The sequence below is a fragment of the Dermacentor albipictus genome, chromosome 9 (assembly GCF_038994185.2).
Source record: "Dermacentor albipictus isolate Rhodes 1998 colony chromosome 9, USDA_Dalb.pri_finalv2, whole genome shotgun sequence".
Classification (NCBI taxonomy): Eukaryota; Metazoa; Arthropoda; class Arachnida; order Ixodida; family Ixodidae; genus Dermacentor; species Dermacentor albipictus.
The window spans coordinates 16,920,495-16,947,463 of NC_091829.1; the positions used below are offsets into that span (position 1 = coordinate 16,920,495).

General features: G+C 47.0%; 1 protein-coding gene across 6 annotated transcripts; it reads right to left on the bottom strand.

Annotated features, from left to right (window-relative positions):
* Window positions 1–1,163: 1,163 nt before the first annotated feature.
* Window positions 1,164–25,584, bottom strand: LOC135903698 (uncharacterized). 6 transcript variants are annotated; one of them, XR_011508469.1, is made up of 9 exons: window positions 23,137–25,584; window positions 22,437–22,484; window positions 20,594–20,685; window positions 19,361–19,533; window positions 16,194–16,426; window positions 9,309–9,616; window positions 4,223–6,125; window positions 3,556–3,773; window positions 1,716–1,850 (listed from the first exon to the last, which is right to left on the bottom strand). XR_011508469.1 is itself a non-coding variant. In XM_065434044.1 (7 exons), the coding sequence occupies exons 1-7, from the start codon at window positions 23,177–23,179 to the stop codon at window positions 1,653–1,655; spliced, it is 1,098 nt and encodes a 365-aa protein (XP_065290116.1). In that variant the 5' UTR covers window positions 23,180–25,584; the 3' UTR covers window positions 1,164–1,652. The 6 variants fall into 6 exon arrangements, 2 of the variants coding, with proteins under 2 accessions (XP_065290116.1, XP_065290115.1); XR_011508468.1 differs by having other exon boundaries at window positions 1,718–1,853; XR_011508470.1 differs by having other exon boundaries at window positions 1,718–1,853; window positions 24,452–25,570.
* Between the last annotated feature and the right edge of the window lie 1,385 nt (window positions 25,585–26,969).

Sequence of the window (26,969 nt, forward strand, 5' to 3'; positions counted from 1 at the left end):
TATGATCACTTGTTGCATACGGTGTTGCAGATACGACTGTATTAATTCAAGAAATACACCACGAAATCCATAATGTTCAAGTTTGTTGAGTAGTGTGGAATGATTTATACAATCAAACGCCTTCGAATAATCAACAAAGATGCCCAGAGTACATAATTGCTGTTCAAACGACTGCAATATAATTTCCTTTTGAGTAAGTAAGGCAGTTTCTGTTGATTGCCCTTTCACAAAGCCATACTGCATACTAGTTATAAGGTCGTGTTTGATCAGAAACGATGTCATGCGAGCATGTACTAGTTTTTCTATACCTTTAGAAAAAATGGGCAACACAGATATTGGACGGTAGTTTGTCAGCTCGTTTTTATCACCACCTTTGTATAAAACTACTACCTTCGCAACCTGAAGTCTTTTCGGGAACGAGCCCCTGGAAAATATCAAGTTGATTATGTGTACTAATGCAGGTAGAATCAAGTCCAGGACATGCTTAATTGGCATGATCTCGAATCCTTCGACGTCACAACATCGGCTGTTTTTGATAAACATAAAAGTAGTAAATACCTCATTTTCCGTAGTAGGCGCTAAAAATGCAGATTGTTTTGTCCTGCAGCGAAGATAACTCAAAGAATTAGGATCATGAGTACTGTTTACTAAAGTTGTGAAATAGTTTTTAACTGTATTTGCAAGCGTCTCATTTGATAAAACTTTATCACCTAGTGTAATTTCTGTTATAGTCGTGTTCTTATCTCCTCGCCCAAGAAAACCATTAATACGCTTCCAGATAACATCAGATTTCTTTATTACGTCATTATTGAACAAATTATTCAAATACCGTCTCTTCTCTCTACCTAAAAGACTATTTGCTTTGTTCCTTTGCACCTTAAATTCATGCAAAGCTTTTTCAGTCCTGGTGTCAATAAAAGTCGTATAGAGGCGGTTTTTGGCACGAATTTCACGGATACAGTTTTTATTTATCCATGGTTTTTTGGCTTTACGTGGTGGTTTAACTACTTTGCATTTGAAGCATTTATCATAAGTATCCTTAAACCTAGCGCAAAAATATTCATAAGCAGTTTCTGGATCACTGGCACGCATCAGTTCTGACTGTGGTGATTAGGACTGTTCGGCACTTTCGCTAGTGCGCAGTGAGGCGGAAGAAAGACAGAGTCATTTATATGCGTTTATAAAACTCAAAGCAACCTTTAAAACAGATATATACAGAGAGTTGCCGTCAGAATATATACAGAAACTGCAGTCAGTGTGTCCACAGGCTGAGACAGTCCCGGGTTGCGCGGCTCACAGTTCGCTGGTCACGGCACCGTGCAGTCTCCCGTGTTGGAGCTGGCCACGACGACCACACGCTCGGGCCCCGTTCAGCACGGTTCCCGAACTCGGCACGCTTGGACGCCGAAGCGGCAGCAGCCAGGGGACGCCTTGCTCCACACATCCTCGATGTCCGACTCTGACGCCGCTCGCGACCGACGTGCTACAGTCGCACGTCCAGCACGACCTCGGTGCCCAGCTCGTGCGCCGCTCGCAATCCACGTGCGGCGGTCACACGTGAGGACCTCGACTAGCACAGCAACATCTGTGCCAGACTCAAACGCTGCTCGGCACGCTCAGGTGCGGCAGCTCAGGGACCGGCGGCCCTCGGGTCAGCCAGAGTCGAGGGCACTGGCAGCAGGGGCCCTGGGACGTTCACGCTCAGCTCCGCGGTCCTCCGCGCCTTGCCACGGACGTCTCGCCTGGCAGGAACCCTCGCCTCGTTCCGCCCAGGAGCTCGGAGCTGCTGCCCGCCTGGATCGAACACCGCGAGCCCGCCCTCGTGCTCGGCGCTTGGTGGCCGCTTCGATCTTCTGGGGGCGACGCGCGGCACTTACGTATGACACTGACCAATCTATTAGCGATATTGCCTCACGAAAATACTTCAGGCTTTGCATATTGACATCACGAACCATTTGTGGTAAACGGTGTTTGGATGTTGAAGGTGAACACTGGGTCATCAAAAAAAATATTGGAAGGTGATCACTTATATGAGCACTCACAATACCAGATAAAATGTTAGAATGGTGGATGTTGGTTATGAAGACGTCAATTAATGTCGATGCATCTGTTGAAATACGAGTCGGACTATTTATAACATTTTCAAAACCATTAGATTCGATTGTCTTGCTAAGTTCTCGAGAAGTAGAAGCCTTTAAGAAATCAATGTTTAGGTCCCCTGCCAGAATTAACTTGTAACCATTATCAGTCACCCAGCAGAAGCATTTTTCCATAAAATACAGAAAGTTCTGCGTGCTCGATCCTGGTGGTCGATATAGGACGCAGAAAACATTATCATTGCACTGAACAGTAAGCACTTCATAATACAACGTAACAAGAGAAAAAGATGCAACAATGTTGCAACGGAGTGTGCTTTTTGCCATTGACAGAACGCCACCTCCTCTTCAACATGATCGATTCATAAAAAATGTTGTGTAGCCGGGTAACTTAAGAACTTCCGATTCACATTGATACCATGTTTCTGTCACCATTAATATATCAGGAGCAAAGCCAAACGTAGCGATAAGTGCAAGAATCTGTTCCTCTTTATTTCGGGCAGACTGCGCATTAAGATGGATAAAAGATAGGCAGTTCTTATTTTCAGCATACAGGCTGCCAACTTCATGCGGCGCAAAATATGCGTGCGTAGTGCTTCCAGACATGACGTCATCATTAGTAGCCATGAAACCTTGGTTAGTCAATTTTTTCTAGATCAGAGACATGCATTATTTGCAGTGACCGGGAGGATTCACTTTTCCTAGCGAAAATCTTGCCGTCCCGTGTCCAAGCGAAACGCCAATTCTTTTCCCTTTTTCGCGCGATCGTCATGCCCAAAAGTTTTTACCATTCAGAGCACAGGTGTTCATTGACAAACACAGCACAAGACTGTGTGTAGCCAAGATCAGTGGCTGATAGTCGCTTCTTTCGAGTTTTGTTGAGGACAGTGTCGCGTTTTGATCGGCTGCGGAACTGTACCACAATGTTAGACTGCCCAGAATCCCTCGTTGGAACTCTGTGACAGATCTCAACATCATTTTCACTAATAGGCTCACTTGCAACATCTCCGATTTTTTTCAGAATGGCAGAAAGGTTCTCGCATTGTGAAGTTGGAACACCTTTGATTTCCAGATTCTTATTTCTGGAATATTGGTCTAGTTGTACGATTCTGAGCTCAGCTTCCAGTACGCGCTTCTTCAGTAGTGTGCACTCAGAAGTGAGGCAAGCGTTCTCAGCCTTGATTTCAGCGTTTTCCTTCTGAATGTCTTTCATGGTGGTACACATTTCCTCAAAACATTTGTTCATATTATCCAGGCTATTCTTAATCTCTCTATTTTCCTTCCTAAATTCTCTCTCCAGAGATGCGCGCATATCACGAATTTCTTGTTTCAAATCTTTCAGCATTTTTTGTTCCTCAGGGAACATTGCAGCAAAAACAGACACAGAAAAAATGACTTTGGCAGTAGCAACAGCAGTAAAAAAGCAATGTAAATAATTCAGTCGCACATAGTGCCTAACCTGTGAGGCATAGAAGAAGAGACACAGCGTAAGCCGTGCTGTCCCGCTGCTGCCGCCGCTGCCAAGTGAAGCGTCCCAGTGCTTGCGTCGGGTTTATGTAGAGCTGGCACTGCGGTATGGTGACGACGTAGACCGTGACGTAAAAGCGGGCTCGTGGCTTGTCACGGGATGATCATGGGCGGCCGATACATCGATGGGGCTGGCTGACGATAGGCAATCTGCGAGGCATAGAAGAAGAGACACAGCGTAAGCCGTGCTGTCCCGCTGCTGCCGCCGCTGCCAAGTGAACATTACGTAGTTGTGGAAGCTCTGGTCTTGCAGGGCTATCTTTTGATTTAGCTGCTGCATTTGCTGCATGAAAGCTTCGAGGTCTTCAATTGAGGTGTTCCCCTCGCTAGTTTGCGTGCTCTCTATATTTTGCTGCGGCGGTGATGGCACCCTAACTGGTGAGAAACCTGCCTTTCTCATCTCTTGCATTTCCTGGATTAGGTCGTCTATTCTTTTCCTGAGCTGCCGGGTTTCTTCGCGGCAGAGCTCTAGCTCCTTTTGAAGATTACTGTTTTCGGCACAAAGCCTCTTCTCGTTTTCTGTCTGCATGCTTGTGTTTATTGGTTATATTGTTGTGCGGAGCAAAAAGCGTTTTGGGAGGGCCGGCTCCCCAGCTCACCTTAACTCCGGTGCTTTTCTTCTGCTGTTTTCGCTTCGCCCAGGTCTGCTGGGACTTGTCCCTCTCCCGGCTTTGGCCCTGGCCTTGACTGTGGCTGCGCCCTCGGCTGCGGCTCCTGGATTCACTCCGGTAGTCGCTCCGTTGCTCTTGAGCTTCATTCTGGAACCAGCGCGGTCGCCTTGCTCCGCTTCTGTTCCTGCTGCGTCCCCGCCGCTGCTGGCCCTGGGGTCCCCATCGTAGTTCATTTGTCGACTTCAGGCGTTGTTTGCAGTCCTTTGTGCCCTCCGCGTGGGAGCCCCCACACAGCAGACACTTGGGTGTACACTGATGATGTTCTTCCGGATCTTTCTGGCCACAATGCTTGCAAGCTCTGATCCCGGGGGTCGGACCGGTGACCTTGCTGGCAGCAAATATAGCAAACTTGCCGCGTTGGTCTGTATGGATAACACCACATCTCTCCCCCGCAGTACAAAACTTGCTTGGGGAGGATGGGGCCATCAAAGGTGATAACAGCTGTGCTAGATCGGCCTAACATTCTCGCCGCTAAAATCTTCACCCCTTGCGTGCGCGTTCGTAAGTTTGTCTTGAGTTCTTTGGCGGGGGTCCTTGGGTCCACCCCGTGAATGACCCCGCGCAGCGTTCCCTCCCGCGCCGCCACGTGTGCATTGACTTCGTAGCTGTGCTCACCAATCTTCAGCTGCGTGATGCGCCTGACTTGCTGAGCAGCACTTTCGTTGTCTGTACTAATTATGATAATGTTTGAGCCCCTGTGGAGCCGGATGACGAGGTCTTCAGCCCTGCATCCGTGTCCGGTGGCCGCAACCACCGCTCGCGCCACTTGGTGTGTCTGCAGGTTTTTCACTTCCAGTCCCTTCGGCCGGAGGACTATCGTTAAATCATCTCTGGGGAGCGGAGGCAGTCTCCTCCTCCGCACTCTCTCTCGCTCTCCTTGCTTGGCCACAGCTGGTGCGCCATCTGTGCTCTTCGTCAAGTCTAGGGAATTTTCATTCCTTAGCTTCTTTCCCGCCAAAAGTTCTGCTTGTCCGCTACGTTGTCGTTTTCTTTGTCGCTTGGATAAGGCGATCTCCCAATCCACGTCTGTGTCCTTGCCTTGATTTGCTTGTAACATTGGTGTCGCTGAGGTGCGGCCTTTCAGGGCTTGAGTAGTTACCGCTGCTCTGTGGGCGAGGGTCTCCCCGGCGGCATCGCTGAAATCTTCATAATTTCGTGGGTTTCTGCCATGAAACTTGTCGAAACTTGGGGTGGTAGGTGTGCTAGGTTGGGATTGATGACTCGGGACATCGCTGCAGGCTCCTCTGCCGCTGGCCGAGGCTGGGAGGGCCGCGGAGTCCCGCTACCATGTTAGGTCTAATAGGCCTAGCTTCTGCAGGCCACGTGGGAAATCTTCAAGCTCGAGTAAATCCAAAAATAGTGGACCCACCGGCTTGAAAATGGTGTCCTCGTGGTCTGTCCGCTTCCGGCGTCGGTTCCAACCAAAATTTGGACGGTCCAATTGGGTTAGACGGGTCAAAAATCCTGAAACTACGGAGCGCATGTGAAGCAGCAGCCAGGGTCCCTCAATCTCATTTTCTCACAAGTAAATGTTGGGTGCAAGAAAAGCTTTTTCAGAGATTTTCTAATCTTGCGGTGGCACAGACTTAACCTCGTGGCTCCCATGTGGTGAGGGGTCCCATTGCTGTGATGGATGGTCACTGCACAGTGCTCTGGGGAAGACTGGCTGGCTTTGCATCGTAACGAACGGCGGCATCGTAGGAGGCCAGCAGAGGAAGGGCTGCTGCTGATTTGGTGGAGGGGGCATTGCTACGAAGTGTGGGGGAAGGTTGTGGGGCCCCCTTGGTCCAAGAAAGCCACTGAAATGGTGCCATGACAGTGGACCCATGGGCTGCGGCGGGGCCAGAAAAAAAAATAATCATTCAAGCTTGAAGTTTGGCCAGTTTGGGGGCGAGAGCCAATAATTTTGACGGTCCCACCTTTGACCATTGAAATGAATGATGTCACTTGCTTAAGTGGTGTGAAAGTACAACCATACACAGATCGTGAAATCAAGGGAAGATACGGGGAAGACGGTAGATGGAAATTGAAGACTATGAGCAAAACGAGAACAAGGTAAAAGCGGGAGCCAACGTCTCGACAAGTCCACTTGTTGAAACCTTGGCTCCCGCTTTTACATTGTTCATGTTTTGCTCATAGACTATGAAAGAAGCTCATTACAACAATGTTGGACTTAAGATGAAAATACCGTTGTTATTCTGATAGTATTTGTTATAAGCAATATTTGTTACACGATGATATAGATGAGAAACATCTTAAATTTACTTTGTTATAATCAATAATTCTTTATATTATATGCATAGTCATTATATCAAGCTTCGATTGTGTATCCATCCAGTACTTATAATTATGCAAATAGAGCATGTGTAAATGTGTGAACTTGTGGGTAATGGAGGGTGCACTCTTAGATTGCAAAATGATATGGTGCATGCAGTTAAACCTTGATATATCAAACCTCAATATAATGAAAGTGAGATAAAGTATTACTCTTTACAAGTTTCTGTCCATAGAACACCGTGGTTTTAGAACTTCAATATAATATGATTTCATTGTAATGAAGTTTCCCTGCGACCTCGAAGTAATACCGGGACAATAAATGAAAACTTCTACCGACGCAGATGGTTAAGTGATTGAATTACAGGCATAACCCGCAAACGCACCTCTCAAATTGCACGTCGCAACTGTTCACCAACCCGACCAATCACGCAGCCAAGAGCAACCGCCGAAGCGGAGCAGCGTCATGTTCCATATAAAGTTCAAGTGCGATAACATTCCACCCTGCCCCATCTGCTGTTCCCTTTGGGTGCGATTGAAAGGGAGGAGGATGGTGGCCTGATGAGGGCTGCGAGTAAGGGGAAAGGTGGGCTTGCAGTAACATGTGCGCGTGAGGGTGGGGGAGGTTGCTTCTAGTACGGGCATGGCTGTGCATGGTTGCAAAATGGCTGAGTGCATTTGCAGCCCGGTTGTCCTGTTTTAGAGGTTGTTTGCCGCGTATGCAAAGAGTCAATGTGCCGAGATGGGGTGCATCATGTGCGTTGTCTTCTTGCATTTTAGTTCTGGAGGTTGCGTAACCTTGAGTTTCGAAAAAGTGTTGATGCAAGAGTCAAACGAAGTGTTCGCTCCCAACTTTCGGTGCATTTCACGATAGCGTCACACTGCGAGTGAAACTATCAGCCCGGGCTGTGGGGGGAGGCGGGAGTGGGGGGCGCAGAGTGGATGCTTTACTTCGTACCACCAATTCGAAAACATTGTTGATGCGGCATAAAACCATATCTTTCGTCACCGCCTCTCAAATTCAACGAGATTATTTTTTTTCTCGTTGAAGTTGCCCTATTCCGATAGCCCAATAATTGGTAAAATTCTGCAACACCTTCCACATATGAAAAATCCACAGGCGATTGTACCTATTTGATTAAGAGATCAAATTTTAATATGACTAAATTTTGATATAACTAAGCAAATTGCCTGCTTTACCGACTACATTATATTGAGGTTTAACTGTACTACATATGAGAGATGCTGGCAATGAAAGCAAAGGCAAGTGTTGTGATGCTTGCATAACAGCATCTCTTGACAGCATCTCTTGAACCACTTTCATTACTCATCGACTATGAAAATAGAAAATGAGTGAAATGTGATAATCCGAGTCCAGCACTCTCCCAGAATACCACTGCAGCCAGGGCTGCATGTTCAGGTTATGGCACTTCATCACATCCAGTTAGGCTATAATTCCGGTAGCATGACACTGCTTTAATAAAGACTACTGCGGCATCTGTTTTCAAGTTGCCGAGTAGATTGGGTTACTGCTAGTACCAGAATCTTGTTAAACGAAGAGGTTAGGACAAATTATTTTCATTGCAACATCACAGGTACACACACAAAAGTGCACGGAGCCTATGCCTAAGTTTGTGACTGAATGTATAGGCTACAAAGAAATTCTTGTTCGTCTCGCAACTTCCCCATTGCAGACAACTGTGGTTGAATGCAAAAGCAAAGGAAAGCTTACTTCTATCTGTAAGGGTGTTCTGTTTCTAGCTTACCTATCTAAAAATCTTACAATTGTTTCATGCTAGGAGATGGCTCAATTGCAAAACAAACACTGACTGAGGTAACTGCAATATTCTCTTGCACTGCATACAGTGTGGGCACCACACTCTCGTAGTGCATATTGTTTCATCTTCAAACGCGATTTAGTTAGCATACAATATCTATGTATTATAATTGGCTGACTATGATGTACCAAGCATAAAAGAGACATTACATCATACTAGACAATCATGCCATATGCTTGCAGTGGTGACATCAATTTTCTCCTACCTTTGCATCATTTTCTCACGACTCTGCCTTCTTAAAAGCGACTTCTTCGGCACCTTGAGGCACTAACCTATAACCTTAGCCTCTCTAAATATTAGCCTTTGGGTGTCTTGCTAACCTTGATGCAACACCATTGACACACGACAAGCGAGCAAAGATTGCTTACAAAATGACAGTGCAAGGGGCTATTCTGCAAGAGTCCACCTAGTGGACTGTCCATTTCGGCCGCTGCTGATTGGATGCAGCTGTACGAGAGAAGAGGAGACGAGCAGCCGTAGCCAATCAGCAGCGGCCAAAATCGACAAACCACTAGGTGGATCCCCAGGCCTGCACCTAATACACATATAATACCTGAGGAAGTGGATGGTAAAGTACTGCCACAGTAGCTGGGTTGGTCAGAGCATTGCGCGTGTAATGCGAAAACGTGTTTGTATCCCACCTCCCACCAGTTTGCTTTTTAATCCCCCTTTCATTTCCTTTCTTTAACAATTCCTTAATTTCGCTTGAAAACAAGTAATTTATCCTATGTTTTCATTGGTGTCATTGTCTGTTGGCTTTATATGATTATGACTAGCAAAAATCAGGCAACTTGGCTCGCCTTGTTCATTAGAGTTCAGTATATTAATTTCTGTAGTAAGCTTTGTGCTGCAAAGGAGCTAATTTTAGTAGACTTTCAATGATGACGTTGATTCACACTCACCCTCTGGCCATATCGCTGGTGTCCCATGTCTTCCGACAGCTGTTGCGCTGGCTGCTGTAGATGCAGCCCCAGCATGCAGGCCTGAACATCAGGGTGTGGTGCAGTCTGGCTGTTGGCTCCCAGGGACCCCGGGGGGCGAAAGGGCGGTGCTACCACAAAACGCGGAGGTGGTACAAAGGAGCTGGGGGCAGCTCCCATCTGGAGACCTGCCGTTCCCATGTTCTGTGGCACCCTCTGGAACTGTGTCTGGGTGATCCCCGGTGGTGCAGTCCCCTCATATGGCACATTGGGAGCAAGCCCGGGATGGCCTGTTTGACATGCAGAACATGGGGAAGTGTCCATATGCTTTATAGCGAAGCTGTTAGCCTCTAGTCAGTCTAGTCTAGTCCCGGCGGCAATGCACTGCCAGGATAAGTGGCTCGTACCTCCGTTAGGCATAAGTCCTGTAAGGCTTCAAGCAGTCAGCAAAGTGAAGTGAGCAGTGCATATATTCTTTAAAATCACGCATACAACATACAGAACATCACACATTTCAATAAAGAACAAGCACAATACTGCCACGTACGAGTTTGTGCCGCTGTGGACAAAAGGACATTGGGAGGAGGTTGAAGCGTATCAACGATCGGCAGATGGTGTTACCCTGACTGTACTGAACTACAACCTTGTAACTGTATATATTGTAAATACACATATTTTCTCCGCGTAACATTTTGGTGGATGTGCGGGGTACTCTCGCCACAAGCCGGCCTTGAACCTTCGCAGCGGGCGTCACATCGGTTCCGCTTTTACGGCTACTGACGCTGCCTTCGCGGCTCAGACACCAGCGGAAGTAGTGCTAACCCAGCTACGCCACCTCGGAATCTTCATCGGCACTGGCAAGGTCGACATCGAAGACTGGATGACGTCCTATGAACGCGTCAGTAAGCACAACAAATGGGATGCTACACTTTTGCTGGCCAACGTGATGTTTTACTTGAGAGGAACCACGAATGTGTGGTTCGAGACGCATGAAGCAGACATCAGAAGCTGGGATTTCTGCAAGGAAAAGCTATGCTATCTTTTCAGAAGAGCTGTGGACATCAAATGGAGGCCAAGCAAAAGCTAACATCTCGTGCTCAGACATCAACCGAATCGTACGTCGCATATATTCAAGTTCTGGCTCTCTGCTGTAAAGTGGACACGGACATGCTGGAGGCATCGCAGACGATGCGTTCAACCCCCTGCTTTGCAGGAACTGATCAAGAAGCGAGTCCATCATTACGGATTGCCAGAATTTTCTGAAAACAAAGAGCAAACGCATCATGCAACGCTTCGACTAACTTCTGAATACGACTGACTTTTCCTCCTGCAACAACCCTCAGGCGTCACATAATGCATGACCTTCCGATATCACATCCGCCTACAACGCCAAGCTTGACACAGGTCATCCGTCACAAACTTGAGGCTATGGCTTCAAGTTCTCACTGCCTGATCCATACACATGACAACATGACCATCTCGCTCATTCAAGCTGTTTTCTGCCAAGAAATTGCAAACATGGACATCCAATCTGCTGTCCGCCCACATACCACCCCTACCGCTCCTGTCATTGCCTCTGCTGCACCTTGACAGTCGTTCCCGAATCAATAACAGAACCCCTCTGAGTGGCAAACACCGGATGACATGACAATTTGCTTTTCTTGCTCCTGGGTCGGTCACATCTCCCACTATTGCTGTAGTAGCCACTGGTACTCCTCGCCTCGGCCATATGCTGATCGCCGCTTTGACCGAGACCCTTTGCCTCTGTCGCCTCTCTCTGAGCCATATCATAACTGCCTTCCCTCTCGGGGACACACCACTAGCTGCTCGCCCTCGCCGCAATGCCGTCAGTCCCGTTCGCTTACACCTCGACGTCCCTCGTCCCCGTCCTACGCGGGCCGCTTTTCTGGAAACTAAGCAATGCAGCCCCAGAGGTGAAGCTTCAAAACCTCTGCTGACCCCTGCTGCTCAACCGAACCTTGTTGAAATGTTTGTTGATGTACCGGGTCAAGCCCTCATTAATACTGGCGCTCAGGTGTCGGTTGTGCGATCAGATCTTCGTAGCCATCTCCATAAAGTCCTGACACCTGCCTAGTCGCCTGCCATCAGAGTAGCTAATGGCAGCACAACAGCCATGATGGGAATGTGCACCGCCCGTGTTACCATTGCCGGCCATCCAGTGTTAGTCCTGTTCACTGTACTGGCCGAGTGTCCCCACAAAGTGATTCTTGGAATCTACTTTCCAACTGCCCATTCAGCACTTATTGACTGCAACCGGCACCCTTCGCCTTGAACTGCCCCATTACTTTGCTGACCCGACCAACGACCACAAGTCCAAACTTCGTTCTACTGAATTTGTTTGACTGCAACCTGATGCTGCGACTTACGTCCTCATGTCGCCTTCTTCACCACATCGAGATGGTCTTTACGTGGTGTCCCCACTTTGCGACGGCCTCCTGGCCCGTCAACTAGCACTACCAAGCCCTCTTGTAAACTACTCTTGTCAACAATCAAGTGTGGCTTTTTCTGAACTTTGGTTCGTGTCTGCAAGTGCTTCCCGAGGATATCTCTCGCTGTGCTGTCCCCTTTGGAAGACTGGAGTAGCAGCTCTTACGCCCGAAACACGATTTGACACTGCTGCAGCTTCTGCCTCTCGTACTTCATGCAACAACAAGTTTACACCAACGATAGCTACTTATTTACGACCTGCTTATGCCAACGCCCTTGGCCGCATTCTCATGTCTTATGAAGACATTTTTGACTTTGGAAATCGCCCACTAGGTCGAACCTGTGTCGTCACCCATCCAATCCACACTGGTGATGCTCCTCCTATACACCGGTGGCCCTACTGTGTGTCTGCGGCTAATCGCCAAGTCATCCAAACAGAAGTGTACAAAATGCTCTCCAGAAACATTATCGAGCCTTCCTGAAGTCCATGAGTGTCGCCTGTCGTTTTGGTTAAAAAGAAAGACAATACCTGGAGATTTTGTATCAATTATCGTCACCTCAATAGGATTACCAAAACGGACGTGTATGCGCTTCCGCGTATTGATGACGCGCTGTACTGCTTACACGGTGCCAGTTATTTTTTGTCGATTGATTTGTGTTCTGGCTACTGGCAAATCACAGTGGATGAACGAGATCGCGAAAAGACTGCCTTCGTCACCCCAGATGGCCTCTACCAATTTAAAGTGATGCCATTCGGAATGTGCAATGTCCCTGCTACCTTCGAGCTCATGATTGACTCTTCTGCGCGGATTCAAATGGACCACATGCCTCTGCTACATTGATTACGTGATTGTTTTTTCACCGACGTTTGAGAGCCACCTCCACCGACTCTCAGCTATCCTTGCTGTTTTTCAATGAGCTGGCCTACAAATCAATTCTGAAAAATGCCATTTTGGCCACCACCAAATAAAAGTACTTGGTCGATTCTGCTGGCAGTTGGCGAGTTAACAGTTCTGCGTTCTTCTACTGATGTCCGAAGTTTCCTAGAGCTGTGTTCCCAATTTTGGCGATTTATCCAGAACTTTGTCGAAATCGCTCGTCCTCTCACAGACCTCAAAAAGAACACTTTTCATTGGGGACCCGGCCAGTCTGCAGCATTTTCAGTGCTTATCAGTCGCCTTATCAATCCACCCGTGTTGGGTCATTTTGATCCTCATGCCTACACAGATGTTTGCACTAATGTCAGTTGCCATGGCATTGGCGCTATCTTGTCCCAACGACAGCGGGACACCACTTGCGAGATCGTGTATGCTAACCGTCTTCTTTCGGTACCAGAACGCAGAATGCAGCAATGTGAATGCTTGGCCCTTGTTTCGTCCATTGCTAAGTTGCACCCTTACCTGTTTGGTTGGCATTTCACCGCCGTGACAGATCATCATGCCTTATGTTGGCTATCTTCACTCAGAGACCTGACAGGCCGTATTGGCCGCTGCACTTTTCGCCTGCAAGAGTGCACCTTTCCTGTGTCCTGCAAATCTGGGCGGCTACATAAGGCCTCCGAGTGCCTCTCCCGCTATCCTGTCGACCCTCCCGATGGCTCCGAAACCGATACAGACACCTGTGTTTTGTCATCTCCAACTTCTCACGCATTGCCGACAAGCAGCGTCGTGACCCATATTTGCGATCCATCATCGAATGCCTTCCCTCAGAGCAACCGGATGTTTGTTCACTTGCACAGGACCTTATACTGACGCCATATGAATCCACGTGGTGCTGAACTGCTTCTCGTTCCCCAGCATCTGCGCTCGACATTTCTCTCGCAGTTAAACAATGTGCCCACTGCTGGTCATTTGGGTGTCTCCGGTACGTATGACCATGTGCGCAGGCGATTTTTCTGGCCTGGGCTATATTGCTTTGTTCGAAGTTATGTCGCTGCCTGCGAACTTTGCCAATGCTGCAAGAAGCTTTCATTGTCTCCTGTTGGGCACCTTCGGCCTATAGATATCCCCAGTGAGCCATTTTACCGCGTCGGCCTGGGCCTCCTTGGCCCGTTTCCAACTTCATCCTCAGGCAACAAGTGGGTGGCCATTGCGACGGACTATACCACGCGTTTAGTATAACGCGGGCCCTTCCTACGAGCTGCATAACTGATCTGGCCGATTTTCTCCTTCATGAGGTGATCCTACATCATGGTGCCCCACGTCAGCTACTCACTGATAGAGGCCGCTGTTTTCTTTCTAAGGTTGTCGACGACCTTATTCGCTCTTGCTCCACGTCCCACAAGTTCACATTTCTTACCACCCACAGACAAACGACCAAGCATCTCAACTGTACACTCAAGAACATGCTCTCCATGTACATGTTTCCTGATCGCCGGGATTGGGACTGCACCTCAGCCTTCGCGACGTTTGCATACAAGTCGTTGCGTCACGATATAACTGGTTATTCTCCGTTCTATCTGCTATATCACAGTGACCCACTCCTGCGTCTTGACTTGCTGCTGCCTTCCAATGCCACCACTACCATGTTCTGTGCTCACGACGCCATTGTTCGTGCGGCCACAGCACATCGCATTGCCCGTGACCGTCTTCTGGCGTCTCAAACTATCCAAAAGCACCGTTACGACAGTCGTCGTCGGCGCAGTCATTTCAGCCCTGGGTCACTTGTACTGCTTTGGTTACCCTCCCGTCGCATCGGCCTTTGCAAAAAACTGCTGCCGCGATACGTCGGGCCACACCGAATTTTCCCCCAAGTCACCAGCCTCGCATATAAGATATAACCTTTGACTTCACCGTCTTCTACCCCATCAGGAACTGATATCATGCACGTTTCGCGACTAAAGCCCCACAACTCTCACACCGATTCGACACCCCAGGAAGCATCAAAAGGATGCTTCTGCTGCCGGTGGTTAATGTCATGTACGAGTTTGTGCTGCTGTGGACAAAAGGACATCGGGAGGTGAAGAGGAGGTTGAAGTGTCTCGACGATCAGTAGCTGGTGTTAGCCTGACTACCGAGCTAGAACCTTGTTACTGTATATATTGTAAATATGTATATTTTCTCCCTGTAACAATACAATAATTTGAACCACATAGTTGATGATAAGGCTAACAATGCGAAGCATATAGCGCTCGCCATATACATTTTCTGGTGAAGATTACTGTTGTGCAAGCTGCCGTACTAATAGCAGCTTGGCAACATGGGGAGTGACATTCTTAGCCTTTTGTATACAAACAAAGCAGCCTAGTAACCAATTTCAATCTTGCAGCACCACTGTGGGTGGCTGGGTGCTGTCAAAAATGACCTTTTCTCCCATTACTCTACGTTACCATTGCTAACAATTCCTTAAAATAATAAAGCATTGCATACTCCCCTCAGCAATCATATTGGTGGTTTTCAACAGCTTTGATGGACATCCACATTCGCTGGGGCGGGATGGCAAGCCAATTTTTTTTGTTTGCTGAAAGAAAAATGGTAGGGCGCCCACACAAGGGAAAGCCTACTAGGAGCATGTTTCGCATGTTGGTCATTGTCATCATTCTTGTCCTTGGTTTCATCCTTAATAATATTTGGGGTTTTACGTGCCAAAACCACTTTCTGATTATGAGGCACGCCGTAGTGGAGGACTCCGGAAATTTTGACCACCTGGGGTTCTTTAACGTGCACCTAAATCTAAGCACACGGGTGTTTTCGCATTTCGCCCCCATCGAAATGCGGCCGCCCTGGCCGGGATTCGATCCCGCGACCTCGTGCTCAGCAGCCCAACACCATAGCCACTGAGCAACCGCGGCGGGTTTTCATCCTTATTGTCATTGTATATAACATAAAGGCAAGTTTCTAAACAAGGCCAAAGATTCACAGGCAGTGGTTAGTAATTAACACAGAAAACGGAAAAGTCTTGATAAGTCTCCATCGAAGGCAGGGATTGTAGCTATTCGCAGTTTTGTTGCTGCGTCCTAAACCGTCAGTACCACTTAACAATATGATTGCTCACAATCTACTCTGCATAGGTAGAAGAAAGTGGAATAAAATATCCAAGAGAGCAGTAGATCCTGCTGTGTGCACCGATACTTCTTACGCCAAGACAAAAAGATGATAATACCAGCAGTGCTCACTAGCTAGACCAGCATCATGTTTTGTGGGGCAAGAGCTCACCAAAACACCTGCTGCAGAACACACCATTACGACTCATCCGGGGTGGTGTGTCAGTGGCTGGCATTAGTACTGTTTGTAGTGCCCAGCGCCTTACTCAAAATGAGAAAGCAGAGATACAAAAGGCTGCTTGAAAGATATCACTGCAGGAAAAACAGACATTTATTCCTCTCGTAATGGCATGTTAGCACTCCTTTATGAGCTCAGCATTTTCAAGACGCCGGCCTTTGTAGACCAAAGCCAAGATGGTCTCATCCAGCAAGCTTACCCTCTGCTTGAGCACCCTGTTGTTGCTGGTGACGCGAAGAATGCCACTTGTTTCTGGCCTGGCGCGATCGCGCTCCCTGTGCAGCCTGTTGCCTCTGGTGCAACATGGGGCCCAGCTGCGACGGATTCGGCCTCTGTGGGTTTAGAGGCTTCAGCATCTCCGAATCCATGTTTTCTGGGTCCAGATTCTGTATATTCTGCTGCGGCCGAAACTTGAAGTGCCGAAGCCCGCCACTGCAAAGGGCAGCGGTCAGCTAGCTCACCTTCGAGGCATCTTCGACCGGTCAAGAGAACAGGAAAGGACCACAATGGAACTAACAACTGTACAATGGGCCGTACAACATTTGCAGCCTCTTTACACTGTCAGTGGGTCACAGCAATGTCTAACCATGCTACTAGCCAGAAGGCTGCACATGCTTTACAAATCTACATGCTTCAGCAGCGAAGCAAAATTGGATATTCCAGTTGGGGCAAGGGGGTCACACAAGCTCTAAATTTTTGATGCATTTTGAGTCATTTCGGATGAAAATAAAGATAACTGGAATTAAGTCACAATGCAGAATCCAGAATATATCCCAAATCATTAAGTAAAAGCATACATTTTATTCCAAGAATGTCATCTACAAGTGCCCCCACAACAGTACTGGAATTCTGTCAGGTGGCCTAGTGCAGGAACCATGGGCACCAGTCTAAAAAGGCATCTTCTTGCAAACATTGCCACCACTTCTTGGTTCAAGGGCAGCACATAGTGGGCCCCATATTTCAACAAATAGAGCCAATAGAGTAGAGCACAGAAGTATAGTGCTCCGCTTCGTACTTAGCAGGCAGCACTAAGGAAGATAAGCAAGATGCGCATTGATAGCAGACACATTCAGCGTGTCTTGAAGGGCAGTTGCTTTTGGCCTGAAACGCTTTCTATGGGTTAATTACTTAATATACTACAACTACAACTTGTGGATGTAATGTCACTACAAATCCTGGCTTACTAGTGCACTTGTGTGCTTCCTGTATGCAAGATATGTTTTGGTGGCAAACAAAAGTGGTGCAAAGTAGCTGCTGGTCTCGGAAATGTGCCATTTTGCATGTTTGGTGGCAGATAGGTTCAGGTCTGCGATACTTTCCGTGTAATACGTACGGCATATTTTGCTGCATTGAAGCACGAAATATAAGTTTTTACAAGCCACCTATATCTTTCATATATAATGCACCATATCTTGGTCGACACTGAGAAAAGTCACACTCTAACAGACTTAGCGTTGCTGCTGAGAAAATGCATTCGAAGATTGCCTGTGCCATTACAGTTAAATACGTGCTCGTGCCATTGGCAACAGCATATCGTCGGAGTCATAATTACTTTGTTTAGCACAAAACAACGAACACAAAAAAGACGACCCCCCAACACAAGGTGCTATTCTCAACTGCTGTATAAACTACTCTCAACTGGTCTGTTGTTTTGCGCTAAACAAAGTAATTATGGATTCGCACCAGCTAGCCCGCCAATGCATTGTGCTGAATTATCGTCGGAGGCTGCATGTTCGTGGTGGTTGCTGTATATTCATTTTGTGCTCTACTACATCTGGAGCAGTGTTCTGGATCAATGAATTTTGAAAAATTTCACACAACTCAGCACCCGATGCGTCATTGTATATGACCCCAAGCTTTTCTGGCGCTGTGCCAAGCATTGATAGCAATATCTGCCCACAGTGCCAGGAATGCTGTCAGCTGCATATTTCGCTAAGTTCGGTGCAGAGTTACGTAAAATCTTGTGAAAGTGATAGGACTACAGATATCGATAATTCGAACTTGAAGGGGCCCAAAAATTTGTTTGAATTCAGAAGTGTTCAAATTAGAGAAAGCTCATTGAATGTAGGACTTACATGCAGCCCTGTGTTAGCTGTGCACAAACTAACACATGAGTGACGAGTTCTCCAAGCCTGGTTTCACGGCAGAGCGGTTCCTGCTGCCGTGAAGCCACACAGCTATGCTGCAGTGAAGCTGCACCTCAAGGCACAATTCACTTACATAAAAAATATACAAATAACCCACATTCTGACTTGATGGCTAACTTTTATGGATTTTTGGTGCAGATTACGCACGTCAAAATACAATCCATAAGAAAGAAGCAGTGGCACTGCCAGGTCACAAGCGCGACCATGTGAGTTGGCGGAATGTGGTATGTCAAGATTAACAGCCACAAATGCTTACGTTTACAAACTGCTGGGGATTTTTGCACATGGAAATGCACATCATTTTGACAGGCCCACTTTGGTTTATTCGGACTGACAGACATTCAAATTAAGTGGATTTAAATTAACATGATTGCACCATATTTCTAAAGGTGATCAGTCAAGATAAACCATCCCACAGTGCTTGTTATCGGTGGGAAATGAAGCGAAAATAGCAACAATGCACGGTTTTTATATTGAAACCTCATTCTAGAACAATTTCTCTTCAGTGAAGTTAAACTCTCCATGTCTTAGCTTCTGATAGCGAATGTGGTGACATGCTATACTTTCTTGTACAAACCAGCTGTGCATCGCCTTTAGATGCACTTTTATTTTCACATTTAAAACCCACAACAGTTGGGTGCACATTAGATTCGTTGGCACGTTAGGTTCAGGTACATATATTAAGTTAGCCAAATTACTTTCTTATTTTATGCCATAATTCATGCACTGTAGCTCCTCACTGGTTAACTAGCACTTGTAGACGAATACAGTAAAGCCAGAAAAGGCCTCTTGTCCTTTTTGTAATGTTTGCTTTCACTTTTCACTATGCATAGGCTTGAGCATGAAATTGCTGAAAATGGACAGGTTTCTCTTGAGCAAATTTGAACAAGGCAAATGAGACAAAATACTCAGAAATCTGCATCACATTAACATGCCAATGCTGTGGTTTCAGTGCAAAATTTAAAAACTTGCAGTGAAGCCTTCGTTCTTTTCATCAATTAATCAATTTCTCACTACAAAATTAATTGATACAGACCTTTCAATGGACAATTTGTCAGTCTTATCTCAATGAGTGTTTTGCTCTAGTGTCACTTTACTGCCATTACCATTGTTCATGTGCGCTGGATGTCACAGATCAACAGCATGGCCATAAATTATGCAGTTGTGCAAATGGTGCTATGTGCAGATACAGTTTCGTACAAGTTTTTGTCATACATACCTCGGGTGCTGCAGCACTTCCATGGGACAATTGCCACCAGCAGTTGCATCATTTTCCTTGCCCCCATTTTTGGTCTGCTCCTTCCTGGAGTCGCCATTCTTGACACGCGGATGGCATCCCTGACTCTTCCGTAGGAATTTGTCAGCTAGATGCCGGCGGTCAAAGTAATACTCCTGCAAAAAACTTGAGTCCTTAAATGTACTGCAAGCCGTATGCTTGCTGCATTTGTCCCTGCCTTAAACAGCAAAGTGAAAAATGATATGGCCCTGAGTATGTCAAGCTTACCACAAACTTGCATGAGCTGGTAATGAACATGATACAGAACAAACACACGCTATGAACATGATACAGGCAAAGGACAAGCAGTGTTGCAGGTCTGCTTTACCTGTGCCTTTGCATATATTCCTCTCGACAGCTTGCTTTTGTCGTTTGTCAAGACCTGTCATAAGCGATAACGAGAGATGCTCAGGGTGCTAAAGTTTGCAAATTTCCTTGGTATTGTAGCTTAAATATGGTTCCTTCTTGCAATAGGAATTCTCACAATTTGACTGAGACTGGGACCACTGATTATTATAACAAACAACTTACTACATAAAAAGCTACAGCAATGAGGTTACACTGGTTTATAAAGCTGGTTTTCAACATCAGACATAGGTAACCACTGGTTATGCCAATGTTGTGCAGTGATGTGCAGTAATCCCACATAGGTCTACATTACGTGATCCTCTTATTATGTTTTTTAAACGACGTGGCCCCCTGTTAGCCATGCAAAAGGGATTGGGAGCCCAGTCAAATCACTCCACTGCAGCCTTTTCTCTCACCCTTAATATTGCATCAACCATGAAATAACCTTAAAAAAATTCCAGGATTTTGTGTGCCAACACCAAAGTATTATTATGAGATATGCTGTAGTGGGAGGACTCCGGATTACTTTTGACCACCTGGTATTCTTTTAACATGAACCCAGTGCACGGTAGAGGGGGTTTTCACATTTCACCTCCATCGATATGCAGCCACAGTGGCTGGAATTTGATCCCAGACCCACGGTCTCGGAAATAAAACGGTGAAGCCTATACGCCATCACGGCAAATAAATAACCTTGTATACTATCGTAAAAAGTCATGTTCTCGGCATTGCTTACCCACCCTTACCCAATTATAGTCAATTGTCTAATAAAAACGTACTTTTATGCCCAATGCAACATCAGGCGTAGCTACGAACTTGGCATCTTACCAGGAATGAACAGTAGCCTTCAGGAACACTGTCTATGGGTGTTTCAAAGTGAGACAGTGCTTTGATGAAGGCATTCTTGATATGCATGTCCACTGCAAATGAGGTGCACAAGCAGCATTGTGGAAAAGCCACACATATTTAAGCAGAAGGATATCCACACGCACACTTAGTTCATCATCAGCATGAAATTGCAACCAGCGGAAGCAGCCGGCGCACGTTGCAAAACAAATAAATTCAACGTTCGATTTTTCCGAATCCCTAGGGGCTGCGACGTCCGTAAAAATGAATGCATGCCTTTTGTGACTGCCCCAGAACCTCAAGTGCTCATACTTTGGCAAGAGACGGTGGGTGCACACATGCATAATTAAGGAATACTAGCGTATCCCGTGACAGTTGCCCATTCCCCCTCATTATGTGCGTGTCCTCTAATAGTGCTGTATTTCGGCAAAGCCGACTTTCGGGAACGGGCATTGTGTAATGCTTTGGCCTTCCGAGCTTCGAAGCCATCAGTGAGAATTGCAAAGGCAAAGTAGGCACCATTGCTGTCATTGGTGGATACTTTCAATGAAAAACGCAACTGTGTACAGCAAAAAGCTTTGCAGCGAACGTAGCCAGCATTTGTAGCTCTGCACGCGAGAGCGCCATTTCGAGGCAGTGAAATAAGATGGTGTCGGTGCTTACTTGGATTAATGCCATTTTGGATCTGCAGTCGCAACAGAGAGTCCGGAAAATCGGACGGCAGAAGGCTTTTGCCTCCTAAATTTCAGACGTTCCTATACTCTATGGAGTACATGGCAGTGCCATGAAGGCATCCAAATTATTGGGTATGTGCGAAAAATCGGGTGTCCGAAAATTTTTTTGTTGATTTAGCAAGAATAATCTGTGGGCTCGTACAGGGGTGGTCAAAAGTTTCTAGGCCACAGCTTGCATGAGCATGTTGACTTCGTGCCCATGTGGTGTGTCATTTATCGGTTTATAAGAGCCCGAAGGTTTTTTGCGAACAGGGTAAAGGACACTGTTTCTCACTACCCAGAGCTTTGTATTGCCAAAATTACTCCAGGAGCCCCACCACTTGCTTGAGAGTGAATGTTTTCGAACATGCTGTGGCCTGAACTTTTGACCAGTCCTGTACTTCCGAAAACTACTGAGTCATTATGAATAAGCCGTAATTGGTGTGGTGTCTTCGGCTGGCTAACAACCACTTAAACCAGTCTAAAACCAATCTAAAACTGGTTCATAGAAACAAGTGCAATATCAGTGTCTATTATTTAGTGTGACTTCACATTTGCCAGTATACTTTCCATGGTATGAACGGCTTGAACGTACTGCAAAATTTATATATATATATATATATATATATATATATATATATATATATATATATATATATATATATATATATATATATATATATATATATATATATATATATATATATATATATAAAATAAGAAAAACTAGTAATAAATTGTGTCAGTGCTCCTTTAGGTCATCATAAGACTCGCAACATTGAGGCAGCGTACACTTCACAACATGGATTCCGAAGCCGTGTTTTATTGGCTTAAAAATGAAATTCTTTTACGAAATAAATAATGTCTAACAATTGTCACTTCATTTAAATTCAAAGGACACATTACTGCAAGTCATCTGCAAATAAAAATGCATATTGCAAAAATATTTGAAGAGCTCTGAACAAAATGTGCGACATGGCATTAATTTCACAATGTTTCCAACTACAGTACACAAGGTGGAAGAAATGATACCGCTGAAGGAGACTTGTTTTATAAAGGTAGCTGAATTTACAAAGCGACATACAATTTCGTCAAATGAAAACAAGACCTACTCTTCTCATACACACCGCTACCAAGGTTGCGGTCCAGGTGGAAAGGGTCTGCAAACAAAACCAGTCACAGGGTTTCGTTTAAAAACACGAGCCATATGCTGCAATGCAGTGTTACTAATCTTCAAGAAATTGACAGGAACATACCGTATGTACTCGCATAATGATCGCGCTCGCGTAATGATCGCACCAAAATTCGATGTTTTGTTTTATTTCCCGTGTAATGATCGCACCCCGAACTTGCCGAAGCGATATGTCGTGTGTCAAGTCTAGCTAATAATGATCGCACATACCATCTGCTACAACCGAACTTGCCTTTATTATGTGTAGGCTTTATAATGGTTGTGGTCAACAACAACAAAAAAGGCGCCTTTCGATTCTTCTCGTCTGCACTCGTGCGCACGCAACAAATCGCGAGCGGCCACGATAGCAGCCACGTTTACATTGCTACATTAGAAGTGCACCCCATTCATACACCGAGGCTTGTAACACAGCTAAGATATTCGCGCACTCTCAGCGGAAACCTGCCGTATTAGGACAGTAGTGAAGACAAATGCGACAGCTTCCGCAGCTAAGCGCGCCCATCTGTTTCTGTCCCCTCAAAGTGGTCATGGCTACATTATAGCCGCAAACTTGCCGATATTAACGATATCATTCATTACTGATACGGAAGAAACTGTTTCAATGCACGTAATGCACTCACGAGAAGAAAAAAATCGCGTTCGGCTTGCTCCGCCGGCCGCCATGTTTGTTTTAGTGTCCCGCACTACATACAGCGGCAGCCGCCTATTTGTTGACCTGTTGTCATCCCGCAGCAAATACGGGATGAAAACGTTTCTTTTTGCGGGAAATTTAACCCGCGTAATGATGGCAGCCCTGAATTTGCGTTAATTTGTTTTACAAAAAAGTTCCATCATTATGCGAGTAAATATGGTATTTTGAGATCGCAATAATCACAACGTTTAAACTTGATTAAATGTATCGAAACATCCTAACACAAAAATGTACATTTAACAGCATTTTTGTCACTTCTAAACGCTACAAATGCACACTCTTTGTTGAAAATACTTGTTGCTTAACTCGCATCAACTGGGCCCATATTCTGAAACGTTTGCCTTCCGTGAAACTGGAAATACTCCGGAGCGGATGTAATTCCGAAAGGTAGTCTGGTAAAACAGTACCTCCCGAATGGAGTCAAGAACGTAGTTAGTTCTTCAGAGTCCCTACTTAGTCGGACTTGATGGAACCCCGCGAAGGCGTCAAGCTTCGAAAGCCATTTCGCACCCGCCAGAGAGCCTAATGCTTGATCGACCGTAGGTAGCGTGAAGCGCTCACGAACGATACACTTATTTTTTATTTAACTTTGTGAGGTCGACGCATACTCTCAGTTCCCCCGGACCGTTTCGTTAACAGGACTATTCCTGCGCACCAATCCGTGGGGCCGTCTGCTTTTCTAATTATTCCCATGCGCACGAGTCTCTCGATTTCGTGCTTTAGCCTTTCCATGAGCGGAATCGGCACTTGCCGCGGAACAGTTATGGCATGTGGAATTGCGTCCAGTTGTAGCCTGATAGTGTATTCTCCTGGGATAGTGCCTAGACTACGACCTATGCGCGGAAAAAAAGTGTCTCATACCGTTGCTTGTCTACAGTGAGTGAGTCGGCAAATTTAACGATACCCAAAGCCTCTAAGGCTGGCAGCCCGAGAAGTACGTCGCGAAGAGGGCTAACGACATAGCACGTTTGTCGGGCAGTCCTCTGTTTCCACGCAATCTCTGCGACAAATTTGCCTAGAACATTGAGCTTATTGCCGCCAGCCCCCTGTAGTACCTCGTCTGCATTATCCAAATGGGTGGGCAATCCTGGAAATGTGGAAGGTAGACTGACACTTCTGCACCCGAATCAACTTTAGCAAGGATAGGCACAGAGTTTAACGGAACCTACAGATAGCGCGCTTTCCCGGCCGCGTCAATCGCGCCAATTTTCTCCGGTACCATGTTCGACAGCCGAGACGCGTACCTTTCTTTGCGCTGACCCAACTTTCTTGAAGCAGGGTTTCGCAAAATGCCCTTTGTTACCACAGTAGTGGCACTTGGAAGCCTTGGCTGGGCACGTCGACCTCGGGTGCGCGTCGCCGACGCAGTAGGGGCACCGTCACTCTTTGTGCTGCGGTCGTTTCTTGTGGCCCACGGTGTCCACGATGACGCCTTGGTCCTGAAGTTCTGGCGGGCTCCCGATGTGGACAACCTTCGGTCGAAGGCTCTGCCGCTGCTGACGCACGGTTTCCTTGAGGCGCGCCTTATCCAGCGCCGTAGCCAATGTCAGCTGCGGATCCATCTGCAAGGCCTCGGATAGTTGCACGCCTTGGAGCCCGACGACAAACCTGTCCCGGATGAGTCTCTTCGTCATATCCCCAAAGTCGCAGCGGTCTGCCAGAACGTGAAGTGCGGTTGCGAACTAATCCATCGATTCTTCTGGCCATTGCTGGCGTCTGTGAAAGCAGGCACTTTAACAATGTTCCGCTCTTTGACGATATGACTGTCAAACTTATGCTTGGCGACATCATAACTTTTTGCTTCATCGTCGGTCAGCTCAAATGTAGCAAAGACTTCGCGGGCTTGGCGTTTGTGTAAAGTAGCGTGCGCACCTGGACCTCTCCCGAACGCTCGTTGAGAGCTGTGGCGAAGCGGTAATCATCGAAGTGGTCGATCCACGCCGGCCACTCTGACGTTTTGTCCAAGTCCAGCGGTGGTGGCTGCTGGAGCCCCGGGATTACCGTTGCGGGTTGGTTTGCCATTTTCTGGAAATGCTACCGTCCATGGCCTCAGCGAGATACGTTGACCACCGCCCACTTCTGACACCGTGTAGGGGCACTGCATACGAGCGCGACGCGCATGCGTGTCGGAAGGAACATTCGACGAGCCGCGCTCCAGGGGACGAAAGGAAAGAGCCACTTGTTAAGTGTGCTGGCCGATAATATACACTCGGGGGGCGTCACGTGTTACAAGTTGCTTGGCGCTCGCAGTTGCCGCCCAACTATCTGTCGTGACGTCACATGCCGCACACATGCAGGCGATAACAGCACACAAACCACGAAGGGTGTACTTTTGTCTACGCTCTTAGAAATATTCACACCATTTGGGGCGTGTCTTGTCCCGCAACAATAATCGTCATCTGTCTTGCCCGCGTTTCCTTTCTTTAACGCTGCGAGCCCGGTACTTCCCAGTCACAAACGGCATGCGCGTTATCAGTGTGACGCAGCTTCTCGAAAGGAAAGTAGCGAGCGCCGAGCTTTCAAGAAAGGAAACTCGGGCAAGTCAGATGACGATTATCGTTGTGGGACAAGATAAGCCCCAAAGGGTGTAAATATTTCTAAGAGTGTAGGCAAAGTTACACCCTTTGGAGTGCCCCTTCTGCCACACAACGATAAGCATCATCTGCCTTGATGCGTTTCCTTTCTTTAACGCTGCGAGCCCGGTACTTTCCCTTAACGAACGGCACGCGCGTTATCAGCATGATAGCATTCCCGACAGGAAAAATTCGGGCGCGGCGTTTTCAAGAAAGGAAACGCATCAAGGCAGATGACGATTATCGTTGTGTGGCAGAAGGGGCACTTCAAAGGGTTTAACTTTGCCTAAGAGTGTACCGCGCGTGCTTTGGAGTTTCAGTTGTTTCGTTATCGCGTCGTGCTGCGCTGGTTCTGCTAGCTCGCGAAAGTTGCATTTGGAACAAGCAGCGAGAATACCATGTCCATGTGATGTCGTGGGATGCACGAACGGTCTGCGGAACTTGGCCAAGGGCAGTTGCAGCGGCGAATCAAACGTTACTTATCACACTGTGAACCTCTCCGTTCGAAGTGGTCAAGTGCCGTACCTCTGCCACAGCGCGTTGGCAAAGAGCCGAAAAATCGCATAGTGTGCTCGCTGCACTTTCTTCCAGAGGATTACGAGTTCAACGCCGACTTACTGAAGTCGTGTGGAGTGCCTTTCAAAGCAATGCTTTCCCGTAGCGCTGTTCCGTCGGTCTTGACTGCATTCTCCGAAGCGCAAGAATAACTGCAGGTCGAAGACGGGGCGGGGCGGTGAGTGCGGCATTTGGTTTTCATGAAGGAAAAGCTACAAATGTGCGAATATGCACAGCCATGACATATACAGTTGCCGTCGTAGTAGTAGTACGCAACGACACCGGCAGCGCGAGCCCTCAGCAGCAGGTCACGTTCATCAGTGCTTAAATCGCTGAAGTCGAGCCCAGCATCGCGAGCCAATGTGTCGTTGTCAGGGTCATCCATTGCAACGAGCATCAAAGTTGGCGTCATAAAATAAAGAACCAGCTGATCGTCGCGCACTTTCCCTTCCGCTAGCCACCATAGTTCCGCTTTCGCGCTGCTGTCGGCTCTGTCTTGGCTCTGTTTCTGGCCGCGCGTTTGCATTTTGCACAGAAAAGCTGTAGCGCCGTCTGCGGGCGCTGTTTTACTCACCAACGGCGCAACGTCACTATGAGACCATGACGTCACCACTCCTCGATCGGAGGGCGGGCG

Coding starts and splice junctions, on each gene's coding strand:
- LOC135903698 (XM_065434043.2), bottom strand. CDS start 23,179: ATGGCGGCCGGCGGAGCAAGCCGAACGCGATTTTTTTCTTCTC. Junction 22,485..23,136: donor AACGCGATTTTTTTCTTCTC/GTGAGTGCATTA, acceptor TTTTGTTTGCAG/ACCCTTTCCACCTGGACCGC. Junction 20,686..22,436: donor TAGCGGTGTGTATGAGAAGA/GTAGGTCTTGTT, acceptor CCTCATTTGCAG/TGGACATGCATATCAAGAAT.